Genomic DNA, 23,196 nt, shown 5'->3' with positions numbered 1-23,196 from the left:
GAAGAATAAAATGTAGATAGATAATGGAATGGGACAAAACTACTAAAAAAAAATGAACTTACCATTATACTCTTTCAAATAAAAATAATTACATAAATTTAGTTTTTTAAATTTCGATAAGCACTGACAATTCAAATTGGAACTTGGACCGTATTAGTCTAAATCAAGCCTGACCTAGTTCAGAAAACCCAAGGATAACTAGGCCCACGACCCAATCTTAGCCTTACGTCAGTCTGTAATAGCCATCATTACCATTGTATGCTAGATATTTTCGTGCCCGTTCTAGATCTCATCCTTATTAATGAAAATTGACAGATCTCATCCATATTTAATGAAGGTTCCATCGACACCATGCTACCATCATAGAGTCCTGTTAATGTCTGATATCCAGTCTCATCACCCTACAACACTCGAGGCAAACATGCATACAGGAGGACTCCCTCTCTTTTTTCTCTCTATATAAATTAGACTGATCACAAGTCAAGATACGTTCTTTCTGAGCTTATTGATACTCTGTCACTTTAATCTCTTACTTACTTGAGTATCGAAATGCTTGCAAGTGCTAACCACCTCTTATTGTGCTAATCACGAGAGTACATTCCTTGTCGCTAGAAGCTCACGTATGACCATCCATTTGGATCGAAAATAACATAACTTTGGATCAAAATGTGAAATTATCGTTATTCAATTTCAAATTGTCGCCACTAAAAGAAATAGTTTGTAAATTAGTTGTGGCAAATTAATTAGCCGATGGGCCATTGGAGGAGCGAGTTGTTAAGCTTACGTTCATTCATGGCAACTCATTGTCATTGGTCGATGTGGATGCCTAATTTCGAAACAAGTGTCCCAACTATATTTTTTATTTGGCATAATTTTAAAGAAATAAAATTAATTTTATATACTTTTAATAATGACCCAATGAATATAATATTTTTAAGAAATGAGAAAAAAAATTAGAGTTTCTGGTAAAAACAATTTTCATCCATATATATAATATAATTAAACTATTCTTGAGACAATAAAAATATGTAATTCTTTTTTATAAAAGTCAACTCTAATTTGGAAATAATTTTTCTTTTACAAATTAAACAATCAGTGTAAAGTTATTCTGAATTTTCCTAATTATATTAATTAAAATAATTTTGTTTTCATAATTAAATTAATCATTTTAATAAATAAATAAATTATTAACGAATCACATGATTTTGCATAAAAATTTAATAACCTTACCTATTTAAATAAGTTTAAGAGTGCAGTAAATATTTTATTAAATTAACCGTACCAAATAATCAACTCCAACAATAATTATAATAAAAATATCAGGTTTGAGTATATACATATCACATGTATATATAGCTCTTGTCCGTGTGGTTTAATAGATATCTAATTAAGTTGCGATTTAATTAGAACCATATATCATCTGAAAGCTGCAACAGAAAGTAGAGATCGAAATCTGAGGAAAGATGGCTGCTAACACTTGCTGCCATTTTCTGGTTGCTTGCTTATCGATTTTGTGGGCAACTACAGAAGCTCAAATATCGAAGGGTTCAAAGAGATCATCCGTTCCGGCGATTTTCGTATTCGGAGACTCCACGGTGGATCCAGGGAACAACGACTTCATAGAGACTCCCTTCAGGAGCAATTTCCCGCCGTACGGGAGGGACTTTCCGGGCCGGATTTCCACCGGAAGGTTCACCAATGGCCGCCTCGTCACTGATTATGTTGGTAAGTTAGGTCGAAGGAATTAAGATGGGTTTTATTTTGGATGTGAAAGTATAATTAATGTGGTTTTTTGGGTGAATATTATGAAACAGCTTCACATTGGGGTATCAAAGAGAACGTGCCGCCATATTTAAACTCGTCGCTTGGTATGGAGGAGCTGATGACTGGTGTCAGCTTTGCCTCCGCCGGCTCCGGCCTCGACCCTCTGACCGCTCAAATTTCAGTTCTCTCTCTCTCTCCCTCTCTCTCTCTCTCTCTCTCTCTCTCTCTCTCATTTCTTTGATGATGTCTATCTCCACACAGGGTGTGATAACAATGACAGAGCAACTGGAATACTTCGAAGAGTACATAGCAAGGCTTGAGGTTGCAATCGGCGTGGAAAGAGCGCACAACTTGATCAAGAAGGCGGCCTACGTCGTCAGTGTCGGCACAAACGACTTTGTTGTGAACTATTTCGGCCTCCCCACTCGTCGCCTCACCTACACCCTTGCTGCCTACCAGGACTTCTTGCTCCGAAACCTCCACCAATTCATTCAGGTTCTTTTTATTTGATGAATTGAGATTACATATTACTCAAGATCTAGTGAGAGGGTAAACTAAATTCTCAAAATTTTAATTAGAGAGCTTAAGCTTGCTAACGATATCATTTATCAATTAAGTTACAATCCCCAAACTGACTCATTAAGGTTAAGAACTACGTACACAAGCAGAGAGAGAGAGAGAGCAATTAATATGCACATGTGTATATATAATATCTTTACAGGCTTCTGCTAAAAGGTGTGGATGGATATATACACACCTACACACATAAATATGCGTAATGTACTTGTAATATGATAAACAAACTATGTACGTATATATATATATTAATTAATACTTGTACGTAATATAATAAACAAAGTAATGCTATAACAACGTAACATTAGAATATTAAGATCGTAGACCGTCTGCCATGCTTTAATGCTTACTCCCTCTGTCATGGCAAGCAAAGTGTACCGGATCGGACACCCGTTGTCCTCCCGAATTTAATACTTTTTTCTTTTTACAATTTTTTTTTTATCAAGATATGCGTAAACATTATTTTTATATTTTATTTTATACGTAGGGCCTGGCCGACAAGGGAGTTGAGAAAATGGGACTGGTCGGCCTGCCTCCGATGGGCTGCTTGCCGTTGGTTATCACCCTCCAATCGCCTCGCTTGCTCCGCGGCAGTGGCTGCGTCGAGTCGATATCCGCCGTCGCGAGAGAATACAATCAAATGCTACAAGACAAATTCACCCTCAGCCCAAATGGCCGGCCCCGGATCGTCTACGCCGACATCTATACTCCCTTGCACGACATCATCCAACGACGCGAGTTCGGTAAAGATTAAATGTCATCCGAATTCATACTAGTTAAGAGAAAAAAACAATATCCCATTTAAATCTTAACCAGCACAGTTAAAATGACGATTTGTTTTGTTTTTCTTCCTTTAGGTTTCGATGTGGTGAGTAGAGGCTGTTGTGGGAGCGGCCTGCTAGAGGCGTCGTTCCTGTGCAACGAGGGATCGGACGTTTGCGCCGACGCCTCGAAGTTTGTGTTTTGGGATTCGATACACCCGACTGATAGAGTGTACTACTTCTTGTTCAAGTCCCTGATTCCCGTCGTTGAAATCTTTCTCCAGCCCTAACGCACTCTGATCATTTAGCTCAACGGCGTCTGTTCGAGTTGCGTACGATGTTACAAGTGCTAGCATCTGTACAAGAACTTAAATCTTGTCTAGGTGAGTGACGAATAAGGATTTATTTGAACACTTGCTGCACTTATCTTTCGGGACGTGGGGTCATAAATATATTTTTAAATGTGTAATATTATCTTAAAATTTAAATGATTAAAAGTAATTTATAAAGTTTAATTCTGAGTATTAAATTATCGTAAAATTAATATATAGAGATAGAATTTATATTTTAAAATTAATTAGGGATCAATTTAAAAATACTAAAAGATGTTACCTGTTTGATTCAGTTATACGTAATGGGGTTATTTTTCCCCATTAAATGAAACTATTTTTCTATCTCTCTACATTTCCATTAATAAAAAAAAAATTCTCAATAACTATGTATTAATTAAAATATCATAACCTGTTTGAGTAATCACGATAATGAGTTCAAGTACGCTTCCACTATTCTCATTCTTTATTTTCTCTTTAAAATAAGATGAGAATTTAAAACCATGTTTAAGTCATTATATTTGGATATAATTGTGATCTATACATGTTTTAAGTTTCGATAATTTCTATGCTTCATGCTCGTAATTGGAGAAATATAAGTTTAGTGTAGAGGAAAATTGAAAAAAATATTTATTGGGCATTCATCATAAATTTAGTACGAATTTTTATCTTTTGCCATTTACTCAACTTGTAAATGTGTTTAAATAATAAAATGCTGCTGGCTTCAAGACTTAACAAATGAGTTAGACAAGGAAAAAATGTCTCCTGGAGTCGATCCGATCCGTCTAGGGGTTGTGGCCCTATTTCTTTGATTTCAAGGTGTTTCTAATTGCGCTCTAATTTGAGGTTGTCTAGGATTTGGTCGACTTGTAAAAGAAGAGTAGACTTTGTCCCTTCATATCTCATCTAATAATGAAGTCAATCATAAGATTTGAGGTACAGTGACAATAATAATATAATTAATGAGATATTTGAATCTTAAAATTCATATTTTTTATGTAAGCATATTCTGTAATTAATGAAAAATCATGATTCAGTCACGTGAATGACGAGATAAAAACCTAATGAATAACTATGATCACTCACATAAAGGGTTGAATTTGGAAGCATGGCATGGGATAATCCTAGTAAGAAGTGAATGACGAGATAAAAACCTAATGAATAACTATGATCACTCGCATAAAGGGTTGAATTTGGAAGCATGGCATGGGATAATCCTAGTAAGAAATGATATGGATCTAGATTTAGGTTTGGTATGCACCCAAGTTAGATTTGGGCCTTAAACTAGGGATTCATGGTGTCCTTTAGTCTTGACGAAAATCTAAGACGGTCCTAATCATATGTCATCCAAAAGAGGTCTCAGTACATGACATTTTTTGTAATTTCTTTCAACACCCGAATGTCCTAATTTTTAATTACAACATTATTTCTACAACATAATTTTGATTCTTTAAAAGCAAACAAATAAAACTAAAGAAGAGTCACATATGTTTTTCTTTACACAAATTATCACTTAACTTTAAAAATTAACAATTTCTAACAATATTTTATTGTTATAAACAAAAAGAAAAACAAAACTTACAAATTCAATAAGTGAATTGTAAAAATTAAAACTCCAATCCAAAAGTATACTAAATCTAAAACTTTAATATAAACAAATGAATCCAACTAGAGCAATTTAGCAATATATATAAGCATTAACAAATTAGAGATGCATGCCTTATAACTGGGACAAAAATTTTAACGGTCCTAAAAACTGGCCCATTGTTTTGATTCCTTCAACCTAAATATAAAATATCTAACATAAATCTAAATCATTAATATCAATTGAGTCTAATTAAATTTAATTTTATAAAATCGACCAAACTAAACTAATTATAAATGTCAACTAGGTTTTCCTGTTATATATGATGATTCCTTATTTTGGAGTTCGTGGTGGGAGGGAGTGAGTGATCTCTTGGTTGGTGCATGCCAACTGCCAAGCCAAGCATGCATGGACAGTGTTCTGTCGCAGAAAATTCTTGGCTTTCTAATTGTAAAATGAACTGCTAATATCATGTCTCACCTACTAAACCTATACTGCGTGGCAATGAATGCCATATGGGACTCAGCGACGTTGAGAAAGAAAGAGCCAACCTGGCTCACTAATTAAACCTACACTGCATGGCAATAAATGCCTGCCACACATGCATCACGCGACACTTGAAAGAAAGATTTGAAGTGTGAATTGTCTGTCAATTGAAGCTACGTACGAAGAAGAACGGGCATTTATCTCAAAGCTTTTGTTGCCAAAATTGTACAGGACAATACATGACCAATATTTCGGTGTGTTTGGTAGAGAATTTAAGTTAATGTCAACTGTCACATTTAATTAAGATTTAAAAATAAGAAGTTTGATGATACTATCAAGAGTTAATCGAAGTAGTTGAATGACCCTTTAATAATTAACATGAGTAATAGAACAATTAAACTGTAGTCACACTGGCTCAGTGAGGGCACTGGGCCTTGGCCCGTCACTCATCATGGAGGTTTACACTGGTTACAAATTTTTAATAGGTCCTTATTTATATTAAATTGAGTTTTTATCTAATCCCAACTACTTTAATTATAAGAAAAATTAATTGATAAATTAAAATTATAAATTCTGATAATTCAATTTCAAATTCTCACAAAAAAAACTATTGTAAAGTATTGAATAAATTATGTTAAGTTTCGGTATACTTATATTATTACATTATTTCTTATTTTTTTTCTTTAAATTCTCAATGTGTAACGTGTATGATTTTCTGTTAGTAATAAAATAATGGCAGTTGCGTTTTGATGGCTAGAAATTAATGAGAAGAAATTCGATCAGTAAGATGTTTTATCTTACGCTTGCGATTTATCTTTTTTTGCGTAATTGAGGACACAAGCACGGGATCACATAAGGATAATCACCCCAAAATATTTTTCTTGTTAATAAATAAAAATTGAGCATCAAATGCGGGCGGATCTATTAGACATACCAAAATAAAAGACATATATTTGAATTTGATAATTGCATGTACATTAATTATTGATGGCAAAACTATACGGAAGACTAGCTAATGAGTATTGTGTCACCTAAACAGTCGAGGTCCACGTTAGGATTCTGGAAAAACCCACATTAGTATATGCCACAAAATTCAAATTTAATTTATCTTACCAGTCATAGGTGGATGGAAAGTCAAGAGTGCATTATGTAGGCCATAAAAGATATGTTGCAAGAATACCTGAAATAAACTTAAAGGCAATTATATATAGAGATAAATACATGTAATTGATTAAATTTGGCTATAACAGTAGTAACTATACAAAATATGTTAAGTGGCACCATATATGACCATCACACAAAAGAAGGGCTTTAATCAGCAAAAATTAACCAGAAAACAAATATCATATCATTAAAAGTATAATTTTTATTATTATAGTGAGAAATTATTTATTCTCTTGTTAAATGTGGAGAAAACTTAATTTTTTAACAACGAGTTTCTAAATTTTTAACTATTAATTAAGAAGCCCCATAGTTATTCAGCCCAAAAAAAAAAATCAGCAGAAATATTTTTTCCAAGAGATACCCATAGATTTAGGCTAATTTTCTTTTATTGATTTCTCTTTTACTTTTCATCTTTTTTTAACAAAACCCCTCTTCTTCCCATTAATTCAAATCCCCGACCTCTGTTTTTCTCGTCAAATCCAAATCCCTAGCCATCAAAACTTCATTGCATCCCACCCCAGGGGCATAGCTTAGCGATAGGAGCGATCCTGGAGTTGAAAGAGGCACATTGCCCTCACATCAGCGGGTGCGCTAAGGATCGAGATTGGCTACTGGATTTCTTGATTTACATCTCCTATTGACATCGCAGGGCCAAACAACAAGCATACTCGTGATGGTGCGTAATTAAAAAAAGAAAAACCATTGCATCCCCTTTATACAGAAGCTTTCTTGAGCATTACAATTTTCAATTTTTTGGTCTAATCATTGTGGGAAAATTAAGTGATCAACATATTTTGCACTCTTATTTAGTGGTTTAAACTTAGCATTTAAGTATTCAATGAATATGATTGCTACTCATTTTGGGCTTAATATTGTCAATATAGATACACATTGCATGTAAAGCGGACATGGAGCAAAATGAGTGATTTTGGTGCATAATAGGAGTTGAAATAAAGCTTGGAGGCATGATCGGGTATCGATTCAAAAGAAAGTAAAAGAGTGTTGAGAGCAAAAAGTGGAAGATGATGAAGAAAGAAGCAAAAGAAGAAGGCTAACGGGCTTATAGCGGAATGCATACCGTTGTAAGACAGCTTTAGAAATTGTTATCTGGAACTTACGGGTCTGCAGCCACAAGCATACTGCGGTAGGGTTCAAAGTTTCGTGAAAAGGCCATTTTAAGCCCGTTTCAATCAAAATCAAAGAGAAATAGACTCCTTCAAGGTGCATGACTTTGATAACCTAAAGAGGACTATATAAAGACCTATTTTTTGGAGATTTACCAGCTTTGGAAGGAGGAGAAGATGGCAAGTCGAGGAAAAAGAAGGAGATTTTCTTGAAGATCTTTGGTTTTAGGTTTTATTTTTCTGTTCTTTCTTCTCTCCAACATCATGAACTCCGTTTTTATTACTCTTCCATTGGTTAAAACTATGTTAAGCTAAGTACTTTGTGGTTAGGGTGATTGATGAAACATAGTTCAATGATGGTTTAATTAAAAGTATTTGGGTTTTACTATATTCTTGTCTTTCGAGTTGATCATTTGTTATGCATTAATTTTATTTTGATACTTGGTTGCCATTAGAACGTGTTTGTGATTTATATTACTTTCGAGATATTCAATATAGATTAGCACTTAATAATAAATGATATAAGGTTCGATAATAGGTAGAAATATCGTTATGCCTTGTGAAATCTTATTTTGATTATCATTGTGGATAAATGCATGTTTGTATATTTGCAATGTAAGCATAGATTCTATTGGGCATTGAGAGAGGCTTTTGATTAACTTAGGATCATCAATTTTCAGCTCAAAGCTAGAATTATAAAACCTGATCATTGAAAGATTAAACCAATTATAGAACTACGGTGGATTCATGAACCCTAGTGCATTATATTTCTATATTCAGAAACCTAAAGAATTATTTTGTGTTTTCCATTTGGTGAGTTAGTTTTAATTAATATAAAACTTCCATTGAGTATTCTTTTAATTGTGTGTGGTTTATTAAAGTTAATAGTGGTTAAAGTATGAATCAAAAGCTAATTCTCGTGGAAATGATATTTTATTCATCATTATATTATTTGTTATAATTCCGTTCACTTGCGAAAAAGAATACACGAACATTAAGCTCAAAACAGAATCTCCAAATTTTGATATTGCAAAGTGTTCTATTCATTGAGTTTTAGCGTTCGAAACGATGTTGTGGTTTTCCTCTTAGAAGACTTTCTAGATTGTTTTCCCCTTCATCTTATTATCAAGTATTCTTCTTCTCCACTCGTTTTTAACTGTTAATTGAATCATGGGATTTGCATTATTAAACCAGTGTAGTAACCAATTAAGTAACATGTTTGCTTTAATAACCATGTAAATGTATAGTTCAATGGTGGTTATGATCCCTTTATGTTGGACATATAATGGAATTAGCTATAGTTTTTCTTTCTTTCTTTCATTTTTTGGCTATTTGAATCTTACGGTTGCCTTTGTGTTTGTGAAGATGCTCAAGGTATATTTAGTATTTCTATTTGAGAAATAGTTTAGCTCTAACTCTTGGATAGATTCCTAGAACTCTATATCTTTTTAGAATATATGCTAACCTTAGAGGGTAATAATGGTTGATTTTTCTATTTTCTCTATCTTCTTTTTGCCTAACTTGAAGCTAATTGGTATTGTATTATTAGATAACAAATATTTCATATTAGATTGTTGGTTGTTGTTATCATTTCGATACAATAATAAATTTAGTTGATTGGAAACATCATCATCAAGTCATGTGAGCCTACAAAAATAAAAAAAAATAATCAGATAGTGCAGGAAAATCCCTATACAAATATTCCAATACTTAAGTCAGAGATTGAAGATAATAAAAATTGTATTGAAATCAGTATCAAAGACGTCGTACCTTTTTAGAAATGAATGTCTACTTATTTATAGAGGGATATGGAATAATCTTTAATAAGCCAAAGTGTCCATTGATTAAGATTCTCGTAGATAAACGCCTATCTCAATTATCTCTAGTCTAGTTGAGACTCAGATTATTATGGATAGCATTTATTTCTTATGAATGGCGTTTATCTTGCCATTTTTAGGGATAAAATTTTCTAGGGATGATGTTTATCCTAATATTCTGAAATTATTTTAGAATTAAAATTCTTCATAGATAATTGTAGAATATTAGAAAGAATTTTCGGATGTCGGAGTCATCTAATTTGCGCGTTTGTGTAAGACCCCCCCGCCTTACGTACGAAAAATCTATAAGTTCAAAAAGATATTTTAGGCTCTTAGGCTTTTAATGGGCATTTGCTTAGAACATAACAATTGATTCCTATTATTTCATTTGAGTTTTTCAAATGCAAGAGTAGAATGTATCCTGGCCTATTTGTATTTTTTATGATAGATTATTCTCACCCTTTTTGCATTTTTGTTTTTTGAATTGTTCTCACGCCCTCGTGCTTCAATTTTTAAACCATTCTTGCATGTCTGCACTTACAGTCTTTTGAACCATTCTCACACCCTACACTATATCTTTTTAGAACATATGCTAAGCTTAGAAGGTAATAATGGTTGATTTTTCTGTTTTCTCAATCATCTTATCAACTAACTTGAAGTTAATTGGTATTGTATTATTAGATAACAAATATTTCATATTAGATTATTGGTTGTTGTTGTCGTTTCGATATAATGATTAATTTAGCTGAGCCTGCAAAAATAAGAAAACAATCAAACAGTGCACGGAGGTCCCTACACAAATACTTCGATACTTAAATTAAACACTGAAGATAATAAAAACTGTATTAAAATCAATATTAGAGATGCCATACCTTTTCAAAAAATGAGTATTTGCTTATTTATAAAGGGATATGGAATAATCTTTAGTAAGCCAAAATGTCCTTAGATTAAGATTCTTGTAGATAACGTCTATCTCAATTATCACTAGTCTTGTTGAGACTGAAATTATTATGGATAGCGTTTATCTCTTATAGATTATGTTTATCTTGCCATTTTTAGGGATGAAATTTCTTAGGGATGATGTTTATCCTAATATTCTAAAATTATTTTAGAATTAAAATTCTTTATAGATAATTGTAGAATATTCGGAGGAATTTTTAGATGCCGGAGTCATCTAGTTTGCGCGTTTGTGTAAGACCCCCTTCCCCACTGCCGTCGCCTTGAGTATGAAAAATCTATACCTTTTAGCTCAAAAAGATATTTTAGGCTCTTAGGCTTTTAATGGCCATTTGCTTAAAACATAACAATTGCTTTTCACTCTTTCATTTGAGTTTTTCAAATGCAATAGTAGACTGTGTCGTGGCCTATTTTTATTTTTGATGATAGATTATTCTCACCTTTTTTGCATTTTTGTTTTTTGAATCGTTCTTACGCCCTTGTGCTTCAATTTTTAAACCATTCTCGCATGTGTGCACTTATAGTCTTTTGAACCATTCGCACGCCCCGCATGTGTCTGAGGCGAGATTCTTAACGGTATTTCAATATCCATGAGTGTTCGAGGTTTAGTCTTCTGTCCATTGACACTCTTGACCCTCAAACATCTCACCATTCTTCAATATCTACGTCTGTCCAAGGTGAGTCTCTTAGGTATTAACCCTCGAACATCTTAATGGTTGTTGTGTGTGTCTGAGGTGAGTCTTGTTCATCTATTGACCCCAGGATATCTTAGCAGTCTTTTTCACCATGTGTGTCTGAGGTGAGTCTTGTGATCATCTACTAACCCGTATACATCTTAACAGTTGTCACGTATGTCAAAGACGAGTCATGTTGATTTACTTAGCTCTAAACATCTTAATCGTCTTTTTTACCACGTGTGTTTGAGGCAAGTCTTGTTCATCTACCGACCCTCAAAAATCTTAACAGTTATTGTGTGTGTCTAAGGCGAATCTTGTTCATCTATTGACCCCCCGAACATCTTAACGAACTTCAACATCCGTAAGTGTTTGGTGTTGAGTCTGTCATCCGTTGACATTTTCAACCCCCGAACATCTCAACGGTCTTCAACATCTGCATGTGTTTAAGGCGAGTCCTTCGTCCGTTAATGCAAGTGAACCCCGAACATCTCAATGGTTTTCAATATCCACGTGTGTTCGAGGTGAGTCCTTCACCCGTCGACGCAAGAGACCCCCAAACATCTTAATAGTCTTCAACATCCATGAGTGTTCGAGGTTTAGTCTTCAATCCATTGAAGGCCTCACCCTTGAACATTTCACCTGTCTTCAACATTCATGTGTGTCTGAGGAAAGTCTCTTAAGTATTGTAATACCCCGAGAACCCAAGGTTAGGTCCAAGAAGGGACTCTAGAAAAGCTAGTATATATATCGAGGATAGTAAGTAAGGAAACAACACCAGTTGGATACCTTTTGGACTAAATGTGGATAAAGAACTCCAGGGTTAAGCATGTTTGAGCTAGCGTAGCTCAAGGATGGGTGACCATTGAGAAATTCACGTAGACTCATAAGAGTAAGTTGATCCGGTCCTTCCTATAGCTCGATGTGTGATGTTATAGGTAGTATCAGAGTTAAAACTTGGAGAAGGCGGTCCGATGAGGGTGAGGAGTGACATGAGGGTGTGAGGGCCTGAACAAGGAGCGGCTCTTAGCAGGCTCTAGGATGGCAGGCCCCAAATGGGAGAAGATCTTGGACTAGTTGTAAGGTCATATGATGAGAATGTCATGTGCTCAAGAGAGGACAATGTAATACCCCGAGAGCCTAATGTCAGGTCCAAGAAGAGACTCTAGAGAAGCTAGTATATATATCGATGATAGTAAGAAAAGAAATAATACCAGCTGGATAGCTTTTGAACTAAATGTGGATAAAGAACTCCTGGGTTAAGTGTGGTATCTCAAGAATACGTGATCCTTGGGAAGTGTGCATAAGCCCATCAGGGTAAGTTGATCAAATCCTTTCTATTGCTCGATGCAGGATGTTATAGGTATTGACCCACGAGCATCTTAATGGTAAGTTTTTGTCGTCGCTCCCCAGTTTCATGTGTATATGCTTGCTGGAATTATAAGTTACATTTGCAATTAAAAAGAATATTCATATTTAATTTTTGCAATTCGATTTAATGCTTACGTCCTCAATTATAAAGAATATTCATATTTTATTTTTGTGGTTCGGCGTAACGCCTACATCTGCACTCAGAGAAAATAACAATATTTTATTTTTAAGGTTCGGCGTAACTCCTATGTCTGCAATCAAAGAGAATAACCATATTTTGTTTTCACAACTCGACATAATTCTTATATCTGCATGTGTTTGGGACAAGTTATTTGTCCGTTCACGTTATAGACTCCTAAACATCTTAACGGAATTAATTAAAATTCAAATTGATAATTTAAGCATAAAGAAATTTACATAAACAAGGAAGAAGAAGAGGTTCTTTGCTTCAGATCTGCTCCAGAATCGAGCCCAGATCTGCTCCAGATCCTCTTTTGTTTCAGCCCTATGCTTCTTGCACCTTGCACCTGTATATGTGTACATACGGGGGCCACGCCTGTTCCCAATTGTCGCAAGTTGGTTCTACAGCTGCTTGCTTCAGCAAGGCCCCGGGAAGGCCTCGTGCTGCGGCACGCCTTACCCTTGCCTACGTGGACCACTACTGCTCCACGGTTGTTACCACTTGAGTCATCTCGCCTCTGCTCTCCTTTGTTTCCCTTGTTCCTCCGCCGCTTAAGTGCTCTCCGTTCTCCTTCGCTTTATTATGTTTGCTAATCCACTATGTCGACTGGAGCAAAACATGAGTTTCAACAACTCAAAACACTGCGAGAAGATGCCTTGCTGCTAGAGATGGCAAACGGGCCGGCCCAGCCCGCCACCAAGTGGCCCGCGGGCCGAGCCAAATCGGCCCGCTTAAAAACGGGCCAGCAGATTCCTGGCCCTAGCCCAGCCCTACACGGGCCCGCAGTCCAAACGGGCCAGCCCAGCCCGCCCAGAGGGCTAGCGAGGGCGAGACAGAGGGCGAGACAGGGGCGAGGGCGAGACAAAGGGCGAGAGTGAGGGGCGCAGGCGAGGGCGAGGGCGAGACGAGGGCAAGGGCGAGAGGCGAGGCTGAGAGCGAGGGGCGCGGGCTGTTTGGGGGGGGTGTGGCCGATTAGCGGGCCGGGCCAAATCAGCTCGGCCTTAAATGGGCTAGCAAAATGCTGGCCCTAGCCCAATGCCGGGCCAGGCCCCAACGGGCCAGCCCATTGGGCCAAGCCCATTTTGCCATCTCTATCTGCTGCCGCCGCTTAGACTCCACAGTCTCCCAATTGTATTCTTGAAAATCTCCGGAATGCTTGTTCAAGTAGTAAAAGTTTGGATTAATTTTCTTGCTGCCATTATTGGCTATGTAACAGGATCCTCAACCTATGGCCATGAGATTAAGGACACTTAACTCTTTCTCTTTCTCTCGCTCGCTCTCTTCTGCTATGGCTTCTGATCGTCGGCGGCTTCTCCAACATCACCGCCGATTGAGACTTCGCGAATGCCATGGCCATTACCTGTGTTTCGCAAAGCACTCCCTCCGAGTCAGTCAGATTGGTGTTACCGCTTGCTTTCGCTGTGGCCGTGTAGTCAGCTTCTCCTTCCTTCTTCATCGGTCGTTATCGCTAGCCCTTGCACTGTCACCGCTCTTGCAGGTCCATAGCCTTTGCGCCATTGCTCGTCACCCGCGGCCTTCGCTGGCCCATGGCTCCCAGATCTCGAGGCCCGCAACCTTCGCACCGTCACGGCAGTTATCACCGCTCTTACCAGCCCGTAGCCTTTGCGTGGTTGCTAAGTCTTCTGCCATGGCGGCCGTTGCCTGCCGTCGTCGACCAGTCTCCTATTGTTGTAGACATGGGCACGGTTCATGAACCGCCGGTTCCGGTTCAAGAAATCTTTGAACCTGAACCGAACCGCCCAAGGGCAGTTTGGGACGGTTCGGTTCCGGTTCCGGTTCGTGCCGGTTCGGTCAACGGTTTGGACCGGTTCGGTCAACGGTTTGAGCCGATTCGGTCAACGGTTCCGGTTCCGGTTCAAACCGAATTTTTTTAATTTTTTTTAAATATTGTTGTATTCAATTTTGGTCCTTGTTCCGTTGTTCGGTTCGGTTTGGTTTCGATTTTTAATTGTTAAATGTAATTGTAAATATAAATATTCTCAACCATATTTTTAATAAAAAAACACTACTAAAAATTGAAGAAATATAAGTAATATTTTCATTAAAAATAATTAAAACAACTAAACAAGTATGTAATACAAGTAATTAATTTTTACAAATGTGAAAAATAAAAAATAAAAAATAGAATTAGACTTAATTTCATTAAAAAATAATTACAACAAAAATGTAATACAAGTAATTAATTTTTACAAATGTGAAAAAAAATAAAATATGGACTTGGATCCTACGCATCTTCATTGGAGTCGGAAGTCGCCGTTGTTGAACCATCATTAACCCATTCGTCAGATGATGATGAATGGATAAGTTCTTCTTGACGTCGCATGTTAGCTCTTTCCCAATCATCGAGGCAAACTTGAGCTTCCAATGATTCTGGAGCCAATCTTGATCTTCTTTCGTCCAAAATGTTGCCTCCACTACTGAATGTTTGTTCAACGGCTACAGTTGAAGCTGGAACTGCAAGAAGTTGACTTGCAATAATTGCAAGAGTTGGAAATGTCTCCTTGTGCCTTTTCCACCACTCCAAAATTTCAAAATTTAAACCTGTATCATCACCAAACTCAAAAACTGTGGTTAGATAAGTTTCGAGCTCCGAATGTGAGCTCGATCTAGGTTTTTTCCTCCTTTGATCTAAAAATTTATGACCCCATTTCATTGGTTGGGAGGAAGAGGAATGCGGAGCCATGGATGGAAATGATTCTTCACTACTAGGAGCAATAACATATGCTTCATATAATTGATTGCATAAAGTTCTAACCTTAGAAATTATAATATTCACATCAATTTCTTCATTATTTTCTAATGCTAACAACGAATAATAGTTAGACAAACACTCAATTAAACCATCAAATTTACACCTAGGATCAAATACCATAGTAACAAGAAAAATTTCAGGAATAAATTGATAATAACGTAACCATTTTTCTCTCATTTCTAAAACAACATGACAAATTTCTTCAACATTAATTCCTTCCATTAATACACCGGCCACATTCATTGCTTCTATTAAAAATTGATGTGAAGTTGGTTTATAAACACTACTAAGTGTATGAGTAGCATCATTAAAAATTCGTAAAATATTCAAAATTGAACTACAAACATTCCACATAGTTGGAAAAATAGGATATTGTGGAATATAATTTGCTGCAAAAGAACACAATAAATCTTTATATTCAAAAGATTGATTAAGTAATTTAAAAGTTGAGTTCCAACGAGTAGGGACATCTTTTGAAAAACGTTTTGGGGTTTGACCATTGGAGGTGCAAAAATGTGCCCATGCTTTTGCAGTTCGAGGATGTACCCAAATATAAGAAAGAACATTTCTAATTGGATCTAAATAAGAATTAAGTGACTTAATACCATCTTGAACACATAAATTTAAAACATGACATGCACATCTAACATGAAAAAATCTTCCACCAAAATTTGGTTGGCAAATTCTTTTCAATTCATTAATAGAAGCAATATTAGCCGATGCATTATCAAAAGAAATTGAAAAAATTCTATTAACTAATCTATATTCTTGTAAAATTTGTTGAATTAATCTACAAATATTTTCAGCATTATGACTTTCATCAAAACATCGATACGCAAGAATTCTTTTTTGTAAAACATAATTTTCATCAACCCAATGACAAGTAATACCCATATATGAATGAGTTTGCCAATGATCACTCCAAATATCACTACAAATAGAAACATTAATATTATTGTTTTGAAAATATGTTATCAATTCAATTTTTGAGTTTTTAAACAATTTTAACAAATTCCTTTTCAAAGTATTTCTAGGAATTGATTTAAAACTAGGATTAACAAAGTTTTGACAAAATCGAGTAAAACCTAATTTTTCACCAAAACTAAAAGATAAATGATCAATTGCTACCATTTCAGCTAAACCAGACCTACAATTAGCTTCATTATAATGAAATAATTGAGGAGAGTTTGAAAAGGTAGCAAACCCGGATATTTGTGTTTGATCGCGGCTCAATCCAACCTTGAGCGGGTGCTTTGTTTGCAAATGTCGGGCGAAAGTACCATATCCACCTCCTTGCTTGAATTTGTATACCTGATTACAATAATTACAAGATACATCAAATTTACCATCTCCTTTTGGTGTTTTCTTGAAATGAATATTAAAAATATCAGAAGTAGAAATTTTTCCACCTCCCTTTTGTTGAGTTTCACTCTCTTGTGTTTGAAAATTTTGAGCTTCAAACTCAACATTTTCAACATTTCTACCTTCACTTGCCATTTTTTTGAAAAAAGTATGATAATAAAAAAATATAATAATGATAAAGTAATATAGTAACAAGTAATAAATAATTAACAATATAATTGAATAAATTGATAAATAACAAAATGAGAAGATTGAAGAAATTGAAATTAAAATATTAAATGAGAGACAAAATTGAGAGAATAATAGCTTGAGACTTGAGAGAGAGAGAGAGAGAGAGAAAGTGTGAAAAATGAGTGGGGGAGGGAGGGGTATATATAGATAGGAATTATAAAATTTAAAAAAAAAACAATAAAATTGGTTGGGGGTGGCAGCCAACGGTCCAATTTTGGACCGTTGGGGGGGGGGCCAACGGTCCAATTTTGGACCGTTGGGGGAGGGGGGGCACGGCCGCACGGGGGGGGCCACAGGGGAGGGAGGGGGGGCACGGCCGCATTGGAGGGGGAGCACGGGGGGGAGGGGGGCACGGCCGCACGAGGGGGGGGGGCCACGGGGGAGGGGGGCAACGGTCCGGTTCCGCGGAACCGGCGGTTCCGGTTCTCCGGAACCTTGAACCGGAACCGGACCGAATTTCGTCGGTTCGATCCGGTTCCGGTTCGGCCGGTTCCGGTTCGAACCGCCGGTCCGGTTCAATTTTGGCCATGTTTATATTGTTGTGTTCGTTGTCGGCTCCTCGCAGCCGTGCTCCGCCGCCATCTCTAGCATTGCTTGTGGCAGCCACTGTTTGCTTCCACCACAACCATGTTCACCGTCGACCTTGCTGCTTCTTCGTCCATGGCTTTCTGGGTTTGCTTCTTCTTTTTTTCCAAGCTTCCCGGAAGCTTGCCTTTTGATTGCAATATAATATTCCCTTTTGGTTGCAATATAATATGTATATATGTATATTGTATATACATAGAGCCTCACTTGCTTCTTTTCCATTTTTTCTTCTCTTTGCATAAAGCAACAATTGAAAAACAAAACCGTAACAGGGGCATAAATATTAAATGATAGAGCATACTATTAATAAGATAAGATTATCACAAATATTTTTTTAATTGATTTAATTCAGCTTCTTGTATCTTGAAATCGTGTGAGAGTCGTGGCATTTTTAAGTTTTCTACATGTTTTTCACAAACGACGTCAATTGTTAAATTTAGCTAACTGAAAACATCACCGTCAAGTTGTCTAAGGCTGCAAAAATGAAAAAATAATCAGAATGTACAAAAAGGTCCCGTGCAAATACTTCGATACTTAAATTAGACACTAAAAATAATAAAAATTATATTGAAATCAGTATCAAAGACATCATATCTTTTAAAGAATCAATGTATGCTTGTTTATAGAGATCGAGAAATGGAATAATCTTTAGTAATCCAAAGTGTCTTAAGATTAGGATTCTTGTAGATAATGCCTATCTCAATTATTCATAGTCTGGCTGATACTAAGATTATTATAGATAACGTTTATCATGCTTTTTTTAGAGATAAAATTTCTTAGGGATGATGTTTATCCCAATATTTTAAAATTATTTTAGAATTATAATTCTTTATAGATAATTATAAAATATTTAAAAAAAAATTGGATGTCGGAGTTATCTAGTTTACATGTTTGTGCAAGACTCTCTATCCCGCATATAAGAAATTTATGTCTTTTAACAAAAAAAGATATTTTAGGTTTTTAAATTTTTAATAGATTTTTATTTATGACACTACAGTTATGATTTGTTTGATGAATTTTTTTTTTTGTCAAGAATAATAGTAAATTAAATATAAGTCTAGGAGTAATATAAAGCTATGGGCTGTATGTTGATTGTAGTTGGTATTATGGGTAGGCTAGTCACCCATGTATAGTGATTTATTAAGAATCACTACTTTAAAAGTTGATGATGAAATATATAACAACTGTCCAAAAAAGTAAAAATTCAGCAGTTTTCTTTTGTTTATTGGATAAATATGATACAACTTATTAATTTAAAAACCAACAAGACAAAAATAAGTATAGAGAAAGGGGTATGAACACATATCTATTTCAAATAAATATGTTAGTAACAAGTAGCAACAACAAAAATAGATGGAGTAATGAGGTTTGATCTATGGAAACTAAGATTCAAATCTCAATTAGTAAGGAGAAGGCAAACCCATTTATAAATTGATGTGACTTATGGCTTCCATTGCATTCTTATGGGGGTAAATCATATAAAAGATTATTAAATTTTTGTGTATTTTTAATTTTGATTATTAAACTTTAATTCTTTGTAACGTGATCACAGAAGTTTAAAAAATTTTACAATATGGTCACATATAAGATTTTTCAACCATTTTATAGCCGAAATGGGTGACATGGCACACACATGGTGCTGATGTGACAAACAATAAAAATATTATGTAATAACAACTAATCAAAACGTGTCACGTGGCGTTAATGGGTTTGATAGGTTTGACACGTGACATGATCTAATTGGTTGTTATTGCACAATAATTTTTATTATTTGTCACATTAACACCACGTCACTCACTCCGGCTATAAAGTGTTCGAAAAATTTTATATGTGACCACATTGTAAAAAATTTTTAACTTCTGTGATCACATTATAAAGAATTAAAGTTTAACGATTAAAATAAAAAAACACACCAAAATTTAGTGATCTTTAGTGTGATTTACCCTATTCTTATGTTACATGTTAGAATCACAATTTTTATATTTGTACGTATTTGACATAAATATTTTTTAGAGATACATAAATGGCCCTAAAACTTGGAAATTTTCCCTATTTTAAAATTTTCTATAATTATCTTTTCCCTTGTTCCTTCAAAATCCACAAATTTCAGAAAACACCCCTTTTGGATTATTATTGTTGTTGGACTGTTGTTATAGCTTTTGCAGCCTCCGTTGTTTCTACTATTTTCTTCTCTACTACTGTTGCTGCTCTTCTAGACCTTTTTTTTTTTTTTTTTTATGTGTGCGCGCATAAGCATTCTCCAAACACTATGATCTCATGACCTTCAAGTTATTATCTCTTCCTTTTGCTAAAAAATATTATTAAAAATTATTTAGCCGGATTCAAGTTGATTGAATGAAGCCTATATATATTTGAACTTTAATTTAACCAAGCTTAACCCAATAGGTCTTATTACACTACAAGAAATTCAGAATTTAGCGACAATTCAAAATTTAACGACAGAAATATTCTATTACTAAATTTAAAAATTCATCACTAAATCAATTTAGTGACAAATTTTTTCCATCGTTGAAGTCATCATCGCTATTTTTTTTTTGCAACAAGTCCGTCGCCAAATTAGCGACGGATTAGTGACAAAAAAAATTTGTTGCTAAATGCATTTTTTTAAATTTAGCAATGAAAATTTTCGTAGCTATTTTTTTTAAAAAATTATTAAAAAAATAAAAATTTATATTACCGACGGAATATTCCGTCACTATTTTTTTAAATGCTTTATTTTAATATAAAATTTAAAAATATTTAGCGACGGAACCATTCCATCGCTAAAATATACTAAAAAATAAAAAAAATTAAAAATTAAAAAATAATAATAATAATAATTAAAAATAAAAAAAATATTTTCACTACGTCGGAAAAAAAACACTAAAATCCTAACAAACATAAAATTATTAAAAAACAAGATAATTAATTAATATTAAAAATTAATACTTAAATATTTAAACTTTAAATATAACCAAAAATATAATAAAATTACAATCCTAATAAATATTTCTAATAATTTACTGAAAATAAATAAAATATATTAACAAATAAAATAACACAAAAAAAGCATAAAAAATATATGAACAGTAAACAACACAATAAATAAATTTTTAATAAAATAACATAAAAAAAACATATAAAAAAATAAAAGAACATTTTTAATAATTCACTGAAAAAACACAGCAACAAACACTACAAATTTACAAAATTTAACATAAACAAACAAAAAGAAATAAGGAAAAATAAAAAAAATTAAACCAAAAAAATGAACTAATACTGAAAACACCACAAATTTACAAAATTTAACATAAGCAGCAAACAAATTTTAAAAATAAAATGTAAAATAAATATCCACAAAATTAAAAATTAAAAAAATAATTTAACCATAGAGAACCTTGGCGAGGGCGAAGGGCTGCAAGCGAAAGACGCTTACTAGACAGCGAGCGAGGGCGAGTCGCGAGTGAGAGTGACAGAGCGAGCAAGCTAGAGACGAGGACGAGCAACTGAGAGGCGAAGGCGAGCTACGAGCAAGAAATGAGGGCGAGCTGTGAGCAAGAGCGAGGGTGAGGCAACAAGCGAAAGCGAAGCAAAGAGCGAGAACGAAAGCGGGGGAGGATGAGGCAGCAAGCGAGATAAGAGAGCGAGAGCGGGAGAGGGCGAGGTAGCAAGCGAGATGAAAGAACGAGAGCGAGAGCGAGGAAGGGCGAGGCAGCAAGCGAGATGAAAGAACGAGAGCGAGAGCGGGGAATGGCGAGGCAACAAGCAATATGAGAGAACGAGTGCAAGAGATGAGAATGAGAAAGCTAGAGAGCCAAAAAAAGGTTAGAGATTTTGGGGGGAGTTAGGGATTTTTCGGAGGAATGGGGGGATTTGGCAGAAAATAGGTGGGGAGATTCCCGCATCTTGAATTTATTTATTTTTTAATATTTAATAATTATATAAAAAAATAATATAATTTATAAAAATAATATTAATAATTATTTAATTGATAAAAATAATGTAATTTAAATAAAATTTTATTATTAAATAATTTAAATAAAATCTTATTGTAATTATCTAAAATGTGATAATAAAATAATTTAAATTGTTGTATTTCAAATTAATATTTATTTAAAAATTTAATTATATTATAAATCTAATAATTATAATAAATTAATTTGATTTATTAAATTATTTATTAATAGTTTGTTATCTTAAAAAAAAATTCTATAAATAAAATTTATATTAAACGAAATCTACATAACATCTATAAATTACTAGGATAAATTTCAAGTTTCATAAAAAAAATTTAAAAAATAAAAATCCAAAACATCCACCGCACCTAGGATTCTCAATTACAGAGTAGAACAATACTAATAGCAGAACCTATCTAATCAACACAATGGGTTTCAGATTATTGAATTTCATCTATAACTTAGAGACAAAATTAGAGAGAACAAATGATAAAGAGATTTATTTATTTTTTTCTTGATCAACATTATTGTTTTATACATAACACTTAAACTTTAAAAATAAAAATTAACCCCTATAGTTTTTTTATAGTATAACTATTAAGGGGGAAAACCATTCCATATCTCCGTCCGAAAACCATTCCGTACTTATTTTGATACTCCCTTATCCTAATCAACACGTGTCACTTCTCTAATTGTTTATTATGAATGTTTTAATTATACATTTAATTATGTTACAATGTCTATATATTAGATAGTGACATATGATACTGTTATCAAGTATACGACACAATATCATTCATATATTATGGTTTTTAAACTTTTTAGCTTAGCGAAAAACTCTCTTATTTATAGAGAGAAAGAGATTGACGAGATAGCTCCTAGACTCCTTTATATATAATGTAATCCCTCAATATTGTTTCATTTTTATGATTTCTAAAATTTAAAATAAAGAAAATTTCAATAATATTATGGTTTTTAAACTTTTTATTTATTTTTTAAATATAGTGTTTGTAGGGATGGCAATTGCAACCGAAACTGTGGGGAACTGAACCGAAACTGAACCGATCAATGCGGTTAAAAACCGTTTGACTGGGTAATGGTTTGGTTCGGGAAAAAATCGAATACTGTTTCAATGGGTATGGTTTGATTATGGTTTTCACTAAAACCAAACCAAAATCCGAACCAAAATCGAACCGAATGGTGGGTAACCGAACTGAACCGAATATATATAATATAATATGTATATATAATATATATTATATACAACCCCGCCCACCTGAGCCCAGCCCACCTGAGGCTAGCCTACCCCAACCCAATTGCCTTGCTTGCAAACCCTTTTCTCCTTCTCTTCTCCTTCCTCTCTCACCCTCGCTGCCTCTCGCTTGTCCGCCCGCCCTCGCCCTTGCTCTCTGCATGTCTCTTGCTCTCGCTCGCCCTCGCTGGATCTCTCTTGCTCTTGCTAAGGCTCGGCCCCTGCTCTCGCTTGCCCTCAATCTCTCT

At 34.6% G+C, this 23,196-nt stretch overlaps 1 protein-coding gene across 1 annotated transcript; it reads left to right on the top strand.

Moving 5' to 3' along the window:
- Positions 1 to 1,365: 1,365 nt before the first annotated feature.
- Positions 1,366 to 3,565, top strand: LOC127795339 (GDSL esterase/lipase At5g45960-like). The gene is made up of 5 exons (XM_052326951.1): positions 1,366 to 1,725; positions 1,815 to 1,945; positions 2,026 to 2,259; positions 2,828 to 3,083; positions 3,198 to 3,565. Exons 1-5 carry the CDS (start codon positions 1,464 to 1,466, stop codon positions 3,389 to 3,391), a joined length of 1,077 nt encoding a protein of 358 aa, XP_052182911.1. The 5' UTR covers positions 1,366 to 1,463; the 3' UTR covers positions 3,392 to 3,565.
- The last annotated feature ends 19,631 nt before the right edge of the window (positions 3,566 to 23,196 follow it).

The sequence above is a fragment of the Diospyros lotus genome, chromosome 2 (genome assembly GCF_014633365.1).
Source record: "Diospyros lotus cultivar Yz01 chromosome 2, ASM1463336v1, whole genome shotgun sequence".
NCBI classification, from domain to species: Eukaryota; Viridiplantae; Streptophyta; class Magnoliopsida; order Ericales; family Ebenaceae; genus Diospyros; species Diospyros lotus.
Note: the sequence above shows the minus strand (reverse complement) of the source record. Positions and strands in the feature narration are given on the sequence as shown.